General features: G+C 39.2%; 1 protein-coding gene across 1 annotated transcript in view; it reads left to right on the top strand.

Moving 5' to 3' along the window:
* GABBR2 (gamma-aminobutyric acid type B receptor subunit 2) overlaps positions 1-22,196 on the top strand; it is a 491,815-nt gene that overhangs the window by 304,441 nt on the left and 165,178 nt on the right. The window contains exons 9-11 of the mRNA XM_072851328.1: positions 15,407-15,487; positions 18,643-18,793; positions 19,286-19,418. Of these exons, the coding sequence (XP_072707429.1) occupies positions 15,407-15,487; positions 18,643-18,793; positions 19,286-19,418 (365 nt within the window). The remainder of the gene's footprint in view (positions 1-15,406; positions 15,488-18,642; positions 18,794-19,285; positions 19,419-22,196) is intronic.

Raw genomic sequence — 22,196 nt, 5'->3', positions numbered from 1 at the left:
TCATACACAGATTCCTCTAAGAAAATGTCTCATGCAAGAAGCAGAGAAATTCAAGATTCTTCAAATGGATTTTTCACCAAATTATGTGTATAGTGCTCTGTTGATTATTAAATTACACTCTGTGCTAGGTCAAGGTATAGAATAAATGATTATAATTTGTTTTAAGTGAATAAGAATTAGATAATTAAGAAGCATATTATTGGGTTTTAGATAGCAGGTAATTTTGTGTTTAAACTCAATTAAAGGTTTGGATGGGGTGCAAAGGAGGAGGTTTTTATTAAGAAAATAGGAGCAGGAAATTGGACCACTTCAGAACAGACTTACTCAATTTCTCTTACTAAAATCAGTAGGCAAGTTTTCACAAAAACAGTATTAACTATGGAAGGTAACATAGAATGTACAAGCTAGATCAGAAGATGGATTTAGATTTTGTTTTCAGTTGAATGCAGTTATCTTTCAGTAGTATAGGCTTTACAGCATTTTCTGTAAAAACCTTCTAAGGTCTGGAAATCCCCACTGAAGGAAATAGAAACAGTGTGTCTGAGAACATCATGCCCTGAGTTAAAAAAAAACATGCAATGATTCCATAAATAATCAAAAATACAGTATCAGTTTATATTTTCTGCCTGTTTGTTCATTATTTAATTTTTATAGGCAAAATCAGGAAACTTGATAGGACAGATTTAGAGACAAAAATCACAAACTGAGTAGGTACACTGTTCTGGTTGGTGAATTGTTGCTCTTGAACTGGACCTGGTTGAAAGAGACCTGTAACTCTCTGGATCTTTTATTGAAAACTTCAAAACAGTAGCGATGTGCCCAAAACAGTTGATTATATTTGAGCAACATAAATTCTCTAAATATGAGAAGATTAAGGACTTAATGATAGGTCAAAAGACCTGTAAATAATATTTTTTCAGGGGCTATACAAGGATTATTGATCTACATGGCTGTTTCCCAAGGCTCTGGTCTCTCTAGGGTTAGCTGCTCTAACTTTTGGTAATGAAGCATGGCAAGGTGGTGTCCCTGTCCTCCCACCATCTCTCTGCACTTCCCACCACTTGCTCCTTCTGGTCACTGGGCTCAGTGCGATTGCCCTACCTGACTGCCGAGCTGTGTCCTGCGGCTGTATGTGTATTAGCCTACTCTCTGGTCTCTGGTCTCTCTGTCAGTCCTTCTGGTCTCACAAAATATTTTTCAGCCCTATAATCCTGCTGAGACTTAAAAACAAACAATGAAAAATGATTAAATCTTGGCACAGGTTAACTTTTTTGTTGGCTTTATTAGGGCCAGTTGAGGTACATTGCCATATAAACAGAATGTTTTTGGTATATTTGCGGGGGGGGTGTCAAAGCAGTGAAGCAATTCAATATTTTGAGGGTAGGAGCATGAACTGGAAAGGACTGTGTTGTTAATGGTCAGTCCAGAAGAGCCCATAAAATTTTCAGGGTAGCTCCATCGTCTCTCCCACATACACGCATAAGAAACGCCAGAAAACCTATGATGAACTGTCTTTGAATAAAACAACAGCTTCAAAATCTGCCAGAATGACTGGGGGCATGCTACACAGGAAAGAAATAACCCAAGTGATGCAGCAGGTTGACATGGTCTCAGTACTGGCTGCAGAAGTGAGAATCACTTTCACCCTGGTTGCATGAATTGCAACATTGGTATCCTCTACAGCTCAGGTACAAAAAGCACCTGCAGAAACTTTCTGTCTCCTGGATTAGGCTATGGAAGTTATAGAATATTTTCCCTTTAAGTAAGAAACTTCCATTTCTAGGAATACATCTGCTGCTGCATGCCAGAAGTTATTCAGCAGAGCAAGGCAAAGCAAGCTACAGTGTTGGTGCTGTATATGGAAACAGGGGCACTGCCAAACAGCAGTACTCTCCCGTGAATGGCATGATTGAAAAGGAGCCATCGACATCTCTTGCAGCAAGGCCAGAGCAGGGGAGGATGCCACACGAGTGATGATCTGTTCAGCAGCTGTGTTTCCACATGCTGCTGATGCAGTGAGGAGTAACGTGGTGTAGTTGAGTGAGAAAGTGATGTAAGCAGGGTGGGCTTTTGGCACAGGCAAACTCTGTCTTAGCATGTGATGTGGCATGCAACACGTGCCATAAATCCTGGCCCCTTTGTTGTCCCTTCTCATTCCTGGTTTTGGTCCTACCAGGACCAAGACCAGGGCATCTCCGTTTCTCCGAGAAATTCAGGAGGTGCTAGGTGCTGAGATGGTAACACTGTTGAGGTGAGGAAGGCATCAGGAATAAGGAATAAGGAATAAGGAAAGGAATTTTGGGGCCCCAGTTTTCCAAATATGCAAGTGAGGACCCAGGCACTGGTGTCACACAAGAAGTGTGACTGCTTCTCTAGGTTACGTTTCACATGTTTCTGGCTGCTGCGTGCTCATGAGTTTTGACCTTTATTGTCTTACATCCCATTGTTCTTGCTTAAATCAAAGTTACTTAAATCTAGAAACAAGTGATTTGTGCTAGATTTTTCTGTACCTACCCAAAACACAGGAAAGCAAGACAACATTTTTATATCTTATACTGAAAAGCAGTTAGTAAGAGCATTTGACCTGCATTTCTAGCTCCCACTAATCTGTAAAGGCTATTGCTTAAGAAGTAACTGTGTACAAGAAGCTGAAGAGACAAAAACTGTACCTAAGTTTAAGTAGTCTTTTTCTAATACAGTTTTGTACTGAGGTTCTTAAAATTTGGGGGGGGTTAAAGATTTATGGTCAAATAGGTAAAGTGCTTGCTTTTCATAATTCTGCTAACTATATAAAACACGTGACGTAGATTATGATTCTGCTCCATTCAATCTTTTTTTTTCTTTCTGAAACATTCTATAATTGAAATTTCCATTGAATGTTGTAACTAGCAAGGGATTGGTAGCAACTGCTTAGATACATATGCACTGAGATACATACTTACTTCAAGTAAGATTTAAATCCCCTTCTCACAGTTTAATCACTGTGGTTTTGGCTCTCAAATTTGTCACAATTAAAGTTCGTGGGACAATTGACTTTTGTAAATAGCTTACAGTAATACTTTGCTAAGAGTTTCAGGGGAAAGCTTTTTGAAATATTTTTTCTTGAAACTGTTTTTGGCATTTCCTGCTTCCAGAATTCCTCCTGCTCTCATACTCCAAACAAACCTCAGCTTTCTTTATTCATCATGCATATGCAATTTTAACATTATCTCAGACAAAAGGCAAAACATTATGCTAGAACAGGGAGGCAAACACCCCTCACATTTGAAACACTAGAATTTTTCAAGTTTTGATTCCAGTTGTAATGAAAAACTGATGACATTAGTTTTGTACACTGGTTTTCCAGAGTTTTGTGCATCTCTAGAGGTTATTTAATCTAGTCTTTTATGCCCAGCCAATTGTAAAGCCTCTACCGTTCTTCACTGTCATACTGCAGTACAGTGATACATGAGAAAAAATGCATACTTCTGCTTTTCTAGTTTTAATCAGCTTTTCAAGGATTTTTGCCTTATATTATATTTCATTGCTACAGGCATAAATCCTGTCCTCTTGTAACAAGTTAATGTTCAAACTAAAATCATCATTGCTGTGTGCTGTCAATTTTCTGGGCAGAATAGATTCTTTCAAACTATGAGTGTTTTATCAGGCTGTTTTCTCTCAGTACCTAAAATATCAGTTTTGATTCTGGAAACTCTTAGATGAGTGTATTTAATATTATGCACAAAACCAAAACTGTGCTTATGCATAAATGCTTGTGTGATCTGGCTGTGCTTTGCCAGGCAAGTTTATTCCAGAGCTGTCTGTCAGGTGTATTATATAACTGGTCTATATTAATTATTAAATCCTTTATTATTTAGAGTAATTATAATTTAATGGCTGTAGCTTTCCATGGGAGGTTTTGTCTCTTAATGCAGGCCTGTTTTCTGTAGCTATTCAAATTCCAGGTGAAGAAATAAAACGAAAAATAAGTCAGAATTTAGAATTAAACAGCACAACAATGAAGCATACCATATTTTAGGAAAATTATTAAAGCAATGAAGCAATAATTAAAGATAAAATCAGGGACTATCACTTCAAAACTCTTCTTTGTATCTTAATCAGTCTTCTAAACCACTTCCTTTGCTCTTAGTAAAATACGTGTCGTTCCTAATTAGTACTAAGGGGAGATTACTGTTGGCTCTTTTTCCTCCTTTCTTTTTTTTCCAGTGAATTAGTAATACAAAGAGATTACTAGAAACAAGTTAAAGCAAGCGGAGGTTCACTGAAATAGCAGGAAAAGGGAGTTATTTCTCTGGAACTTTGACTTTAAACAAGTTCCAGTTGGAGTGTTCCAGTTTCATTCCTCTTGAATACCAGATCAGCTTACAGGTTAAAAAAAATATCTAACCAAACCAAAATAGTTTCCTGAATGAGCTTTTTTTTGCAAATATTATTGGTTTTTTCATGTAAGTTTTAACACCACTAGACTTTAAAAGGAAAAATAAAGAAATAGTAGTGGTGATAAATTTTGAAGTTTAAGACTAGAATGCATCCTGCTAAAATGTACTGGTAGTAACTGGAGGAGGCCAAACAGCTCTACCAACATGAAAAATGTGTATCAGGGTGGGTTAAATCCTGATTTGACTGTTACTGTCATCTGACTTTTCAAAGCTGTTTTGGCCTCATCCTGACATAAAATTCACCTACATTTACATCCAAAAAAAAAGGGCGTCAAATGGAAATTCATAAAGTGAGAAATATCATTGTAGGGTCCTATCGGGCTGGGCTGGTACACAGAACATTTCAAATGCTTTTCAAATGCCTTTTGAAAACTCACCAGTCTCCCGTGAGTGGATGCATCTCCTGGTTCTGTTTCTTAAAGCCTGTGAGAACTGAGTAGGGCATGGTCATTTCTTTTAGCTGTCAGTATTTTGCACAGAGATGTCACGTCTTCCAGTGCCGTAGGGCACGGGGCTGCACAGCCTCACCACGTGCACCCCTCGGCCAGTGCCCCAGGCTCTAGGTTCCTCACACGTGCTTATGATCTCACAGCACCCCTCCTCCTGGTGGGTACCCCAAACTTTCCAAACTTCTCAGGTAGCCTCTTGGGGGTCAAAAAAGACAGGCAAGAAACACAGACTTTGAAGAGAAATTTCCCAGCAGCCACTTCTGCTTGTAAAAACATTGGAAGTAGCACTCTCGAAGATACTTTTCTCACCCTATGAATCAATGAATCATGCGATTCTTGGGTCTGATGGGCATCCTGGGCTTGTGTAACGTTTCTTGTTTTCCCACTCCCTGGTGTGCTGTCCCTAAATGTAGCAGTGACAAGCCCGTCCCTGATGGGGAGTGTACCTCCCTGAGGACAGGGAAATACAATCTATGATCCCATGTGGCTCTAAGCCTCAAGCCAGGCTTCTGCACAGGGAGCTGATTGTCAGGGGAGGGCTAGAGCCTGAAAGGCTCAATGTCTGTGGCTTTCAATGGCTCTTTGAGTGACGGCTCTCTTGTTCATCTCAGCACTGGAACCTGGAAGAGTGATCTAGGGGCATATCACTACTTGGGTGCTTTTATAGTCTCCCCTATATGGTGGCGAGGGGTCACTTGCAGGTTATTACACAAGTGGGCTCTTTGTTGCTCTAATTTTTTTCTGGATACTTCCCCTACTCTTCCTGAATGAACTCTCTGGAATAAGCCAGTCTGGAGTCAAAACTGGCTTTTTTGTACAGGAAAAAACCCTGGCAGTTACCATACAAATTACAAGATAGAAAAGAGCATAGAGTTTGCAGCTTTGTATAAATGTGTTCAGTGCAGCCTCAGCTATCTTATTTTGTATCTTAGGACAAGGGCAGTGGGAATTCTGCCTTTGGGTTTGACCCTGAATGATGAAGAAGATATTCAAAGCTCTCGATGTGCTACAGTGTTTTCACAGGCCACCTGGTGTAATGGCAAGAGTAGATGTTCAAGGACATAGTGAGTAGTTCAGATCCAACACTCACAATACACACAACAGCTGCTGCTCTCCTCCCATCTCAGGCATGGTAACGGTGAAACTCCAACCTCTAAATAATGCACTCTTAACTCTGAAAAAGTTTAAGGATGCAGTGCCTAAGAAAGAAGGCAGAGCATCTCGTTTTCTGATCTCTCGGCTGGAGCAGAGCAGGCACAGCCTGCTGTGAGGCTGCTCAGCACGTGCTGAGCCCTCCCCTCCCAAGGGAGGGGAAGCACAACCCTGACAGATGGCGAGGGAAGGCCTTAGTCATATAATCATAGGTATGCATCCAAAGGTGCCATAACGGAGCCTTTGTTTTGTCCCTGCTTTGTGTGAGATTACCAGAAAGCAGGCATGCCTTGCTAAGTGGAGGGAAAACAACCTTGTCATGAGGCACTCAGTCTCTTCCTCATGTCTATGCAATAGCTGGCCTGCTGCTCTGCTCCTGTCCTCTGGCCAAGCATGCGTCTTCTGGGGGGGGGGGGGGGGGACACGACGACATCTTTATATCCATCATGTTATGCATTTAAGATTGGTTATGAGGTAAATTACGAAGGGCCACCCAACCTTCAAAAGGAGGACTGGCATCATGCATCTTGTTCTGTACATCTTGAGCAGCCCCTGAAAAGACGGTGGCAGAGACTTGGCGGCACTGCTGAGGTCAGCTGAATCTGTCCACAGACCAGGGCTACTGTCAACGGTTGTGCCGTGCATCACCACACTGACAAGAAAAGCCTCTCTGGGGAAAGAGGGAACCATCCAAGGTCTTCTAACTGATTTGTTGGGGTTTTATTTGTCTTCTCAGCTCCAAAAAATAAGTGATACTCCACATTGAACTGAATTTAAAATTTCAGTTAGATAAGTAATGTGTTTAGGTAAGCGTAGTGAAACACTTCTTTTGGGATCCATGAGAAAATAAACTTAAATGCTAGAATATTAAACATACCGGAGGAGGAAAAGGTCGCCCTGATCTCCTGTCTGATTCAACCAGAGTGTGCAGCTGGGCTGGAGTCAGGGTCGCCCAGGTCCCCAGGGCTGTATCTCCTCTCAGGACATCCCCTGGTGGTGGCCAGACACATCTTCTGTCAGGTTTGTATGGAAAACTTAAATGCTGGGCCAGCAGATACAAATAATGGAAGCCAGGATTAAGCTACTGCCTTGGGTGTCTTGCATTTTTGGGCTACAGCTTAACCTTAACCTGGTGAGTCAGAAGAGACTGACAGCACTGTTATTCCCAGTGTTTTCTTCCCTAGATAAATAACACCACTTGGTGAATTTGACTTAACTTCATGAATAACTTTTGGGTTAACTAAAAAAACATTCTCTAGTAATTTGATAATGATTCAAATGCTTCTTCTGCCAGACTCTCCTGATAGTGCACACTGTGCCTACTCAGTTTCCAGGACACCAGAGAGATAATAATTGCATTTATTCCCCTCGGATAAGAGAGCTGGAAACACTACTGCTCTGTCATCTTGGGTTTCTTTGGATGTCTCATAGGTTGTCAAAATGGATAGGCTGCTGTCCTATGGTTTGCTGTCCCTTATCTTTGAATTAGTGCAGTATCACAGTATATCTTGAATTGTGCCTCATGGTCTCTGACATTTCAGCACTCTGAAATCAAGCTCAAAAGACAACGAAACGTGGCCACAGCCTCTCTCATTGGCACCTCCACCTCTTGCGCAGCCCTGGCTTCAGTCGTCCCTCTCCCAGAGAGACTCTGACAGATGGAGCTGCTGCTGGGCCCTGGGCTGCTGCCAGGGGGACTTCTCTGCAGATCAGTGCCATCCACGTCCAAACCTGTCACTGCCTGAACGACCCTTCAAACCCGGGAAGCTCCTGGGAGGTCTCCCGGGAAGCCAGCCCGAGCCTGTGTGTCTGCACAGTTTGATTTCCTAGCACACCCACGGTAGAAAATGGACTAATGTATGAGAGTAGAGGTACTTAAAGGCACACAGCAATTAATAAAACTGTGCTATAATTTAATAATTGAGAAAAACTCCTTCTCATGGTGGCTGCCTGTTGTTTTACACGTGCAATGCTATTTCTGAGTCAGGAAAAGCACACCAATTTTGGACCCTGCTAGGAAGAGGTGTTTCCAAATGATAAGTGAAATAAAAATCCATTTTTGTTTGTAGACCATGTTACGTTTAGATAAATATTAATATTAAAAAACACATGTATGTTTACACACTGAAGTATTGTATGAGCTCAAAGAATAATTTACTTTGGCAAATAAACTCTCAGAATGATGAGGATTTTCATTCTCTGAAAAGTTAACCAACTCATAAAAGAGGATGAACATTAGAACAGGAAAACCTTTAGCTGTATTGAGATGTTGCAGTTATTACACGTGTGTATCCTAAAATATAATCATATGGTACCTATTCTTTGAATATTTGTTTATGTTTGTTAACTTCCTTAATGGAGTTAAAGGTAATTCAAATTACTGACGTATGTTTCAGTTGTTATACTATTCGATTATGATTCTCACTTAAGATTTTATGCTAGAAGTATTAAAATAAAAAAGAAGTGTAATCTCATATGCAACCTCATCTCAAATTATCAAGGAATTTATTAAACATCCTAAGAAATGGGAACTTCTTTTTAGAAGAGTTAATGTAAGCTCTGTACACTTGCTTCATCACACCAGTCATTATACTTCATGGATAATCTGCCTTCATTATTGTATATTTGTTTATAACTTTCTCAGTTTCCTGAATGAAAGGTATAATGATGGTGTTAACAATTCAGATTTTAAGAAGTAATTGTTTTAAACTCAAAGTCATTATTTTTTATTTCATTGTGTAGCTCTTTGATACATAATATATAAATACCTAAGATAAAAAATCCACATGAACTATATTACTAAATTTTTATGCAGAGCTAGAACCCAGTGTAACAAGCAAAATAGGAGACAGATGTAAAATCAGGAAGATAAAAACAAAGGTTAAAAAGAATCAGTAAATTTAATTTTGATAAGCTTTTAAAAATGCAGATGCTTGGACTTTTTATGGAAAAATCTTCTCAGGCTATAAAACAACTAGATTTTTTATGAGTTCAGGATACTTAATGTCATTTTATGTGCTGCTTGCTTACTTGCTTGCTATTTCCTGTTAGTTAAATACCATTACTAACGTAGTGAAATAAGCCCAGGGTTAAGACTTCTTAGCTTTTATCCTGACTCTAAGGCTGACATACACTCTTTGGCCTTTGGCTGGTTTAACCTTTCTGTCTGTTTTGCTTTATGGATGAATGAAAGATAGGACTTGAGAAGTGGCTATGAAGAGTAATTATCGCTTGCTATATATACTGCTTTCCTGTATGTTGTGTGCACTGGGATCCTAATTACAAGTGTAAAAACTGTGGTAATTCAAATCCTTGCAAAGGTAACATTTTTTTTTTCCTCGATTCTTTCTTTTCTGGCAGCTTCTGCTGAAGAATAATCTTCTATCTGACCTGACATTTTCTTCCTTATTTGAACTGTAATTCTTAATCTCAGCATTTCTGTCTTTAAACAAAGAAATGGTTGCCTACAAGTGGACAGAAATTAATGAAAAAGGCTTTGCTCATTCACTATTTATAAGCTTCTTTTGTGATTTTTTTTTAAATTGGAAACTTTCAACGTATATTGGTCATTGCTGATATGTGATAACTGAAAAGCTCCCTGGTCCTGTTTGACAAGGATATATTATGAAAGTTAAGATTGCATTAATTTGCTAAGAGTTTCTGCAGGTTCCACAACATGAAATGTTTCTGTGTTTATTCTGAAGGAAATTTGCTTTCATGACACTTGGTTTAATTCAGTAATGTAGAGGCATTTACAACAGCATTTCCAGCTTTTACGGTAGATTGTTATGTTTCAAAACAGCTTTCAAAATGAGTGAGACAAAGGTAAGACAGGTTAGAAGAGGCTTCCAGGGAATTTGCACAGGACTTGCTGAAATATGGGAAGTGTTCTCAGACTTGCCATAAGTTTGCAGTCTCCAACTTAGGTTTTTCACGGCTTGTGTTCAGCCCATCTTCTTTCCTAGGACTTGTTCTCTGAATACCCTTGGTTGCAGCACTGCTGTCATTCAGTGTGGCACATGAGCTCTTCAGGAGCCTTCGCAGTAGATAATAGAGGGAATGAGGAAGAAGAGCTAAGACCTGTCAGTGAGAAATGATTGCTAAGTGACTGACAGTTTAAAGTGCTAAAGAAAAACATTCACTCTTTAAAAGGGAATGTGACCAGAAGCCAAATTGGAGAAAGGCAAGCCTCAGGACACCATAATGTAATGTGTCCGTGCATCCTTCAGCCTGTCTCTGGACTGAACCTGTCAATGAGCTGCCAATAGTTTGTGAATGGTGAACTTTCAGATAGGTTAGATGTGTCTTTGAAAGTGTGAGTAGTTGTGAGTGGCATGATTTTTGATTTATAACTAGGAGATTGTTTTGAAATTTGAAATGAAAGTCTTTCCAAACTGAAATGTCATTCTCTTCCTAAGGATCTTTAAGCATTTCAGATGTGTATGGTCTATGCTCGGTCTATGCTCTTCGCCTGTTGGCTGTCACTTGGGCACTTTCCAAAATTCTTCTGAGATCTGATGAGTAAATATTTCCTGTAGCTGTCAGCAGTCCTGTTAGGCTGCAATGCATGGATGAGGAACAACGTGCAAGAGCGAAACGTTTCTGCTGCAGGACAAGGTTTAATAACATTGGGTCCTGAGATAGGCTGCTAAGTGCTGAATATGCAGCAAGTTTTTCTAATGTGCTAAGTGTCTAACCACTCCCACTGAGTTAAGCAAGAGGGGCAGCTGACAAAGAGTGGGAGAAGGGACTGTTAAACTGATGTCAGAGGAAGGTTTTCAGAGAGTACAGTGATAATTTCCTGAGTGGAGAAGCAGGAGGAGCTATATAAAAAAAAAATTTGAAAAACTTTTCAAGGAGGAGACAGGGAGGTGGCACCTTATGCAGGAATGTTTTTTCAGGACAAACTAAGACCTAGATATTGCGTATGCTTTCAGCTATAGCTTATGTCTTTTTTCTGCTGCTTCTAAGTTGAGAATAGCCTAAGTGTCCCTTAGATGAGAAACCTCAGTGACCGTTAGCTTATCTGGAGAACAGATGATAGTAAGTTTATTAAATTTACTTTAAAATTTACCTTATATTTGTTGGAAGGTGAATACTCATCACTTGCACATGTTTGTCTTTGTAGTTTGCATGGAACTCTAACTTTATAAAGAGCTGCAGACATAACAAAGTATTAGTAGTGTCAAGCTACGGTAAGCTATTTAGAGCTTTGAGGTCCTTAGTTTTCATTAACAGCCATGCGGTTCGGGCACCATGGTAATGTTAGGGCAGACCTGTTAATTTGTCTTTGTTCTGGTGGGCTAGACACAGTTTTTTACATTGGTATAATCAACTGGACACGTAGCCGTTCGTGAATGCATTCGCATATCAATATACATATTTTTGTAACTTCATAGGATACTGTATTATTTCAGAGTGCCCTTACTACTATAGGCATAAATTATATTGGTGATTATGCTGGTGTAAACATGTTTATATTGGCTTAACTGCATCACCACTAGGGTTGTTTGTACCATTTCAGTCAGACTGACATACTTGAAGGTGCTATAAGCTTTAGATATAGACAAAGTCTTAGTGTCATTAGGAGTTAGCCAGCATTGTCTACATAGAGGAAAACAAGGAAATCCGTCTGTCCCATCTCTTATGCATTGCAAGTGGTTTCTCTCATCCTTAAACATCTCTCAGTAGAAACTATCTTCATGAGGTGTGAATAAGTACACTTATAAAAATGAAGTGGAAATGGAAATTATGTCATATAGTGAAAAGAACTGAAGCTAAGCATAGTCTCATCTGAAAATTCTCAGTGTAAGTTGTTATCAGTCATACTGGCAATCACAACACTGTTGTGCATTTTGGTAAGTTTGTTTTACTCAGTTGATGTCAGTTGCAGGATTATTTTTGCTTTTGTTCAACAAGAACGTGTAACTACCTGATATACAATTAAAAATCTGTTGTATTAGCTTTGTGAAATATAGCCCAATTAATTAAATAGTAGTGTGTCAATTTGTCTGGAGTTGCTTAAAGTGGGCTATAAAATTCTGTAATAAAACATGTAGAAGAAAACAGTTTAATTCACCTATAAGAGTAGTTCAGTTCTTTATTGGCAGCAGGCTTTCATCCTGGCCATATCAGTAATCTATTCTGTGACAATTACTTAATGACAAGGATTAGTTGTTTATAATTCTGTTAGATAGGCATAATTTTCAGTGACATATTCCTAGGCCAGTTTTGTTTGGGTTGGTTAGTTATTGTACTTTTCTGTTCCTGTGTGAAAGAAGAGCTACAGATTCAAGTTCTAAAATCACACCGCTTCTGTCATGGTACGGACAAACATTATCTCACAAAACAAATATATTTTCCCTTGTATTTTTCTTCCCCGTTTTAATCTGAGCAGAGGGGTTTCAATACAATCTCTCCATCATGAGTATGGAAAGATCATGTTAAAAATAATGAAAGCACTACAGAAAGCAGCCAGCACTATATTCTGGATATTGTGTAAAGCACTTTGTTGGTGTATTTATTTGAAGGAGTTGCACTTCCTCCTGTCCTTTTGTTGCTGAACACACAGAGATTTTGACGGATATGAGCTACATCATACAAACAGTATACTGACTTGAATAGTTCAGAATTTCCAAAGCGAACTCAAGGGAATGGCATATAGAAAAGTAGAGCCTGCAGTCCCACCCTTAGCTATGCTGCCTGTGCAAGAGAGCAGAGAGCCATACTGCTGCCTCCTTGCTTCCTTTAATTAACATTTGGAGGTGACATTGTCACTGATCATCACTTGTGCTTGGGGAACTGAAAAACCAACAGCTGTAGTTGTACTCCTTGCTGGGAGTACAAAAGAGCCCAAAGACTATTTGTGTCTCCCCGTCAGCACCCCTGTAATCATACTATGATATGGATAGTATATCCTTCCTCTCAATAAAAATATGGTTTATTTCCCTCATAGACTACTTTCCACAACTGTAACTACTTTAAGATATCAAATATATTTATGGCTTTTCTTGACCTCAGTAAACCTGGACATGCGCTCTGTGAACTGTCCTTTCCCATTTGTAAGGGGCAAGGCACTGATAAGGTGCTTCCTAGGTACTAAACATCTTTTTTTTCCCACACTCTTGGGTTTCTAAGTCCAAAAGAGTCTCGCTCTTCAGCTCAGTCTGCCGTGGAAGTTTGTTTCTCCAAATAGCTTTACCGGGCTCCATTCCTACAAGGGCTGGCTCCTGTTACCCAGGCTAGTTAGTTGTAGGCTACCTCATCTATATTGCACTACATTGCAGTTGCCATCACAGGCACATTCTCAGTGTAACTTCATCTGTAAAGGAAGCTGTGTAAGAATTTATGAATGTTGAAAGGGAATGGCATTGTATGTCACATGAAGCAATCCCAGAAAAAGTGTCTCAATTGCAGTACCTTCATCAGTAGACCACAGATTTACGCTCTTTTGTATATGCTTCCCCACCTATTTTGTGCTTCTCACATCTAAGCTAGTCCCAGTAACCGCTCCATACAGAAATGTTTGTGGAGCAATTACACTTTTCTCTTCGTTGTTCATCAGAGCTGTCAGGTTTTAGCCTGTTGCTGTAAAGTTGTGGCTAGACCAACACCAAGGTGCGTGTCCTCCCCATTTGGTATAAATAGATGCTGTGGACTATCTGGCATCTAATGTGCAAATTGTATGCTGGTATGCATCCTGCTGTTTGTCTCCTCTCTAGGTTGTGTTTTGATGTTTTAGATCTACAGGTAATAGCTGTCATGCTACAAATACAGATGGAAGTGAATTGGTTCAGTTTTTAGCAGTAACCATTTTAGCTTTTAGATGACTATTGGAAAGATTTTATTGTTTAAGACTGTCAAGGATTTATGCATATGTCTATTTCACAGGGAATTTTCAGCCGGTGACAGAAAGTATAAACTTATATTTACTCCTAAGAGTACATAATGCTGTGTGGATGGGCTTTGTGAAACTGCTGCTGGTGACCAGGGGATTGTGCTTTTATTCCAAACTTAGTCTTAGCCCCACAAGTGGATCATGTTCATGTGAAAGGCAAATCAGTTTTCAGAACTGCAAACTCCAGCTTTTGATGGGGGTATAGCAAATGCCTAGGCAACTCTGCCACATTTGCAGCCCAGTCTACAATTCTGTGTAAACAATTTTAACAATAAGTGTCGTTTACGTAAGGAAAACTTTTGCCTCCTCTGAGCTTTCAGATGAGTATTAATCAGCCTGTAGATTTTACTAAAATGAGGCTAGCTGCTCCATTCAGCAGAGCTAAACAGGCACAATCACTTTGAGTGAGAAAGGAGGAAAGGTTAATGTGGAGCTGTTGGGTGAAATACAGTCTTTTCAAATTTGCCATCTAGTTCAAGATCATCAGCTCCCCAAATCAGAGTCACAAATAGGGTCATGATCTCAGAATTTAAATGTAAATTGGGTTGTGCATGCCCAGACATAGAGGCCTGAAAGGAAATTTTTGTCTCTGCTGAACCAGCTCATCAAAGAAAACTTTAGCCCATGTGCCTGTGGTTTATAAGTCTCTGATCAAAATGTAAAAGTGATAATTTACTAAGTTCCTGGACTTCTAAGCCATATGAAAACCCCAACAGAAATAGCAGAAATTAATTGATGCCAGATGTCATCAGAAGGGTGGGACAAATGTGTGCCAGAGTTCCAGCTACTGCGGCCAAGGCAGCAGCCAAACAAGTTAATTTCCTGTATCTGCGTTCCTCTACTCCATTAGGTACAAGAAGGCCATATATGTGACAATAGTCCCAAAATAGCAGATCAGAATAACAGTAAGATTTTAGCTCAAGTGCACATTGGCTTTAATTATATAACATAGTATGTTTTGCAGTCAGGGTACTAATGAGTTGCTAATTCCCAGTCAGAATAAGAGATTAGATTCCCAGCATATCTATTAACTAGTCAGTCTATTCTATACTGGCTGGAGCCTGCCACTACAACTCCCCCAGGAAATACTTCACTAAGCAAGATGTCCTAGTTGTTTAAATGAGAATGGAATGTTTGATTTAGCCATTTCTGTTCTACCAGCAAAATGTCCTACACGGCGTGAGCCAGTAAGTAAGTGTGTGATCTTTAAGCTGGAGATATCTGTGCCCAGTAACAACAATTCCCTGATTATGTAAATGAGTTCTTAAAAATGCTTTGCGTTTCTTTAAAGAATCGGAAATATTTCTTTTAATGATGTTAGCTGTCTGGCATTCTGCTTTAATAATTCATACACTTCAGGCATATTTCTTTTCCTTTTGACATACTGTTGAAAAAGAAGGCAAAATCAGTTAAATAATTGAGAACATGTGAACTGCCGTAAACAACCACTCCTGTTTGTTTCTCTGCAGAAAGAAAGGAAGTGAAGGTGGGAGAGTACAATGCTGTGGCTGACACACTGGAAATAATCAACAACAGCATCAGGTTCCAAGGTAGGAGAGAAAACTGGAAAGAGGTACAGGAATGACATGGAGAGCTGCATGTAGTTTCTAAGACTGCATGCTGTTAAAGAACTGTTCTAGGATTTTTAATATCAAAAAGCTGTGACACTGTATAAAGAGAAAGGGAACTGAGCTGTACTTAAAAAATAGGAGGAGAATTCTGAAAAGAAAATTGTGACGTTTTGATATTGTATAATTTTTTTTGTTCAATGACCAGGACAAATTCAAATTTATATGTGTACGCAAATGTTCTTTGACATCTCAACAAGCTGCAGATATGTCTTCTATTTCATCTCCACCAACCAATAATGTTCTAATTTCATTCCCATTTCCCACTCCCCCAGTTCATCTCACCTGAAGGATGCTCTCGTGTGCTGTGTGTGCACAATCAAGAAGGAGGTGGTTGCTTTTTCTTTGGGAGGTGTCTGTTAGGCAGTTAGAAAATATGATTTCAAAATACCAAGGCTAGTTTTAATATGACCCATGTGAAACAGGGCTAGAGAGGGTGTTCAGCCCAGCAGCACTCCCAAGGTCCATAGCAGGCATATAACCTGTGTTGCTGTATCTTCTTGCAGTTTTTTTTTTCTCCTGGCTGCTCCAAGGTTAACATGGGGACTTCCTCTGCCCTCACAGCAGTTGGAGTACGGGTATGCCCACGCCTTTCTGAGCATATCATCATGGCAGCCAGATGTTAACTGAAATAAATTTTTAAGGGACTCTCCTGTTGAATATAGACTTACACATTCTTTTTAAAGCTACCAATTAAGATTTAATCTTGAGCTCTGCTATGGTGCAATTCAGTAATGGAAGGTAAAGTCAGCTTCATGAGGTCTGTGTGATTTCCCCTGGGAGCGGTGGATGAGTATTGAGCTGCTGTATCCCGTGCTCTACTACGCCTTCCTCCAGTGTCCCAACACCCAAGGTTTGCATGAGCATGACTGGAGTTTCACTGCAGCGATCTAATCCATGACTTCTTGTCCATCTGCTGGAGCTTTCCATCTTTCCTTTTGGTATCCTTTGCTGGACTTAAAAGAGCACAGCTACATGCACTTCTCAAATCTGTCTGGAGGATGAGGCTTTGGAAATGAAGAGTACAGAATCTGTCCCAGTTGCCAAAGTCTGGCAACTGGACCCAGCAGATAATTTTTGCTGCAAGGAGGAACTGATAATGTAGTTGAATACTGATTTAATACTATTAGTTTCCAGAGAATATATGCAGGATGAACCAAGTAACAGAAGACAGGTTTTGTTCATAACTCCATGCCTTTATGGACAGTAGACGATGGGAAAAATTCTCCATTCAGGCTTTTTTCAGGATCAGATTCCCAGTTCTTGTTCTGACTGCATCTGGTGTTCCTTTCACTCATAGCCTGTCTTAGGTTTGTTTTAAGATACATTATGTCACTGGCAGTGAACCTACTCCATTTACACACCTTAACTTTTCATTGAGGCAGTCATGTATATGGTGTGGAGGACACTGCTGTTACATCTTCCAGGCAGTATAAAAAACGTAGTAACTTTCAGTATTTGAAATGAAGAGCAGTAAATATAGCCCTGTTTAAACCATTGCATAAAATTGCACACAAGAGAACAATAATTCATAATATTAGAAGCAATAGAACTGAATGGCCATTACACAAATAAGAAAATACATTTTATAGAATCACTGGTTGTTTATATTTAATAAATACAAGTCATTAACATACTCTGGATATTTTAGATACAGAGGGGTGGGGTTTTTTCCTTTAATATTAGTTATTTTAATTCAGGCATGTGCTTTATTGTATTTTTGGCTTGTTACTTGTTGCCTAATTTTGTGAAGTGTCATGCACTGAGGTGGGAAGGGGAAAAGGGGAAAATCTCAGGTACTTTTCTCCAATATCAAATCAGCAAATGGTCCCTTATTGTGATCACCTGAAAGGAAATATTTTGCAGAAATGTTGGGCATAAAGACCAAAGGACAGCAAGTTTCCATTGTCTGAATTTTTTCACCTTAACTGGTATGGATAAAATTCTCTCTACTTGTACAAAACCTTGAATATTCTTCTAGGTGCAAAGCAGAAGAGTGGACATGAAAGTTAGCTATGGCAGCTGCTAGTCAGTTATTTACAGCTCTGTGATCAGTGGGTCCACAGAGCTCTGCGGGTGCAGCTCTTTTGTGAAATGAAGCTGCTCCGCCCCGTGTGGTCATTCTCGCAGCCCCACGGAGAGCTGATGTGAAAGGACAGGCTCAGGCACTGTACGGCACACAAATCCCTTTCTGAAGGACGAAAGTGATGCAAAAGGCCTTTTGCCAATCCCCTGCCCCAAGGAAAAAATTAGTAAGCAGGTAAAATGGAGTATGGGAAGTAGGGAATGCAGAGCTTTATTGCAGTTTTCGGAAAGTAATTCTTCTCATTAAACCAAGAAGCCTTTAATTAGTGGGAGCTGACTGTCAATCAAGCACATGGCTTTAAACATAGTTTTCAAGTTCAGACATTCAAGTCCACATCTGCAGGGATTTGCAAAGTGGGTCTGTCCCTATAAAACCTTTGCTACCCATTTTTCCACATTGTTCCATTCTGTAGAGTCCTGAGGGCACCAACAGCCCTTCCTCCCCCCTGCTGGGGCTTCCCACACCCTGCCCACAGCCCAGGACCCCATTTCAGCCCCCCAGGGCCATCGGTCCCTGCCCCAGTGATGCCACACCAAGGCTGGTCTCCAGCTGTGGTACGTATCTAGATAGGCCATGTGATAATGACAGTATGCAGAGAAATGATTCCCTCTGTTTTCTACTTGTTCCTCTGTCACTTGTTTCAGGAAAGCATAACCTCCTGGTAAACTTTACAGTCATAGTATGCATTTTAGTGTTTATTTACACCTTAAAATGAGGATAGTTAGCACATATTTTACAGGGTTCTGCATTAGGGTTTTGTTGTGTTTTTTCTTCCAAAGAGGATGTTTACCTGCTCCAGAAATACAAACCTTCTTGTCAATCAATGTGACTAACATATGTCTGTCAAAGTCAATGTTTTAATCAGCTACTGATGTGGTTCACAGTTGCTAAATCTGCTAAATCAAGGTATAGTACTTAGGAGAGGCAAATTTTCTTACAGAAATTCTACATCCGGCTGAGCTTTAGCCTTTTTTTCTTCTTGTAATTCTAGGACTTGAGCCTCCAAAGGACAAAACAATTATACAAGAGGAGCTACGCAAGATCTCCCTGCCTCTCTACAGCATCCTCTCTGCCCTCACCATCCTAGGAATGATAATGGCCAGTGCTTTCTTGTTCTTCAACATCAAAAACAGAAATCAGAAGTAAGGCATTCATGTTACTTCTATCACTATTTCTTTGGTATTTAAATGCCATGTTTGTAGAGTCTGTCATCAATATATACATATATATAAGGAAAACATTAAAACTGTGGAAAGACGGTATTTTAGAACTATTTAATCAAAATCACTGTGTAATATATTCACATTGAAACAGATTATCTATCTGTTAATACAAGTCCTCTTATACTGTCTGGAAAGTATAATTTTTGTATTTATGTTTGACTGTCTGCTATTAACATTAACGATAGCTAATTAATCCACCAGTAAAATAGGAGGTCTTTTTACTAAACATTCAAGAACCTGAAACAATGCTGGACTTCATAAAACAGCAAATAGTGTGCATGCTTATAGATGTCATGGACTTCTACAAAAAGGGTTATCTGTTTGCCTGGTTACAAAAAGCTCTTCTTTATTGCTCTAATAGCCTAGCAGTAATCCTTTCCTCTTTAATGCACTATCACCTTTTGTCCATAGACTAATAAAGATGTCCAGTCCCTACATGAACAACCTTATTATCCTTGGAGGGATGCTTTCTTATGCATCTATTTTTCTTTTTGGTCTTGATGGATCCTTTGTCTCCGAAAAGACATTTGAGACACTTTGCACAGTAAGTAATTCCATATATTCTAGTTTAAGATGATCTCGCAGAAAGCTCTGCAAGATATGCAAACAGAAAAGTTCAGTAGTTGGATGTTTCATTCAATTTAATCACTGATTCTCTTAGTACTTTCCTGAGATATTTTCTGTGACCAAATTCTGAAACATACATAAAGCTATATTATTATTATTAGTAGTAAAAGCTTCAGGTGCATTGGGATTTGGCCTCAGACTAAAAGAGTAGATGTACTTTCTTGTTTTGAAACTATATATATGAAGATGATTTATTAAAGGCTGTGTTTGTAGCATGACAACTAGTAATATCTGTGAACTTACTACGTTTTCTTTATAGATTCCATATTACTTTATGCTTCATGACTGCTGCTTGTTCAGGTCTTTTTACTCAGTCTTTTTGGCTGAATCTCCAAAGACTTCTACTGCTATTTGCAGGCTAGACTATAAACTCACACAAGCCTAGATCCATGTAGAATATATTCAAATTAAATAAAAATAAACAACTCTGAAATATGTCCACCCAGAAACTTGTAATGTCTTAATTGTTTACTGTAATAAGGATGTTTCTATGGTTTGGATTTGCTGCATGAACTGATAGGGGGTTTTGGCTGCTATTGCTTTTTGGCTAGTGTTGGAAGCTGATTGCACACTGCAACAAGGCACCAATTCTGACTACAGTAGGTTTTCAGCTCCAGTGTTAAAATAATTTGTGTGACTAATAGCAGCATCATTATACAGTAGCTAGACTTCCGTGCAAAATTTTGAATATTGCTTGTCATGAATTATCTCATAGAAATCCTGCTTTGACAACAAACTGGAAAGGTTTAAAATGTGAAGACCAAAGTCTCAAATACTTTGTCTTGCCATTGCCTACAGTAGTCTTCTACTTTTGTCAGTGCGTCTTTATAATCATTAGTGTTATGTGATGCACTCAATCCTTTAAAATGGAGGCTTCCAAAATAAATTCTGGGAGGAGCTTGACTTACAAAATTCTGGTCTTCAGAGGAACTTTCAAAGAAAGGGAAAGAACTTCACTGCAAGGATATTCCTTCCAAACCCAATACAACTAGCATTTAAATTTATCAAATATTTTCTCCTCAAAAAATCCTAAAACCATGCTTTGTCCATTGCCTGAGAATATCAGATTTACTCAGAAGTTATCCTCACTATGTTTTTGATCCTTCTTCAGGTCTCTAGAAAGATGCAGTTCACAGCACCTTTGTTTAGGAGTCTGAATTTCTGATGTCATCACTGGACAGAGATAAACTTTACTTCCAGGGAATAATTCAAAGCATAAAAGTTGGATGGCTAAAGTTAGATGATGCAGATATTTCCCAATATTTAAACTGAAATCCTTCATACTAGCTAAAACCATTACAGAAATGAAATATCATGTGACTTGTTCAGTGATACCATTTCAAAACACTGGAGACCTCTTTAGTATATGTCAAGATACATTAGAAGATATAGTATAAGTGAATATATAGGATTTTCTGGGCAAAGTCTTAGCTTCCTTAGTTGGGCCTGGACACAGCTGTATTTTAGACACCTAAACATTAGCAGCAAAAGAAAGAAGGAGAGAACATCCAGTCTTCCTACAGCCAGAGTGCGAATTCGCTATAGAGCTAGAAAGAGGTGCCTCAAAGACTTCAAAATCCTGTTCACCTCTCCCAAACTAGGTATATAACTCTCTGAATACATAGGGGCCAATAGGAAGTGGGAGAAGCCAGCATCCATTTTTTATCCAGCAATTATGCCTTTTTTTGCGAACCAGCTTCTCATGGAGCAGAAGTGTTATGAGGAAGCCTGTTGGTGTCGGTCCACATTCTTTTCTCACCCTCTGTTGCAGAAGAATCTAGTGGCAGGAGGTGCAAATTTTAGGTCCTGATGTCTCCTCAGCCTTGAGAGTCTTGTACTCAGAACTCCTGACTTCACTGCCAGGCTATAGGCCATTGTATGACTAGGCTACAACCCTCCTCTTGAAGCAGCCAAGCATTGCTGAACAGAAGGAAAGAAAGTGGGAACCAGAGGTACTTCTCATCATGGAGCTGTTCTAGGAAACAGGTTTCCATCCAGATTTAGCTATATAAAACTAAATTTAAGTCCTCCTTTAAATGTGAAACAGCTCAGTCTTAACTCTGAAAAATGAACCAGCATCCAGAATCCTGTGTCTCTGAGCTAGAACACTTCAGCTATCTGATTTTTCTCTAATTTGCTTCCCGAAATGTAACCACTACTCTCATATTCCAAATGCCACAAAATTCAAGTGAGGGCTGCTTTGTTCTGTGTTATCTTACATATATCTTTTTTTTTTCAGTTTGTATCTGTCACATTATGTTAAGTCTGTTTGTCTGCCTGCCATAGAGGGAAAGATCTAGACAGGCATTTGAATAAGATAGCTACTTTACTTAAGTGACCAATAAAAGGGTTGGGGACAATACTGTGTTCTTAAAGCCAAACTTTGATTAAGAAGTTTCACCACATGCTTCAAACAGAGATTTTTTAATTTTTTTTTTAACATAGTTGAATTTTATATCAACAGAGCAGAGTCTGTGAGATTTCTCCTCAGTCTTGGCTTTCCAGGTTTTCAATCCAGTACAGAAGCATTTCTGATTGTGCTTTCCTGTACCTGGCTACTGATGTATCTTATGAATTGCAGCTCTGTCAAGGACTAGTATTACAATCACAGATGCAAGGAACCCTTCAGAAGCAACTTATCAGGAAATTTTTTTCCAACCTCCTCCTCAATAAAACAAATCTTATAAAATTTCCT

The sequence above is a fragment of the Ciconia boyciana genome, chromosome 2, assembly GCF_034638445.1.
Source record: "Ciconia boyciana chromosome 2, ASM3463844v1, whole genome shotgun sequence".
Taxonomy (NCBI): Eukaryota; Metazoa; Chordata; class Aves; order Ciconiiformes; family Ciconiidae; genus Ciconia; species Ciconia boyciana.
Note: the sequence above shows the minus strand (reverse complement) of the source record. Positions and strands in the feature narration are given on the sequence as shown.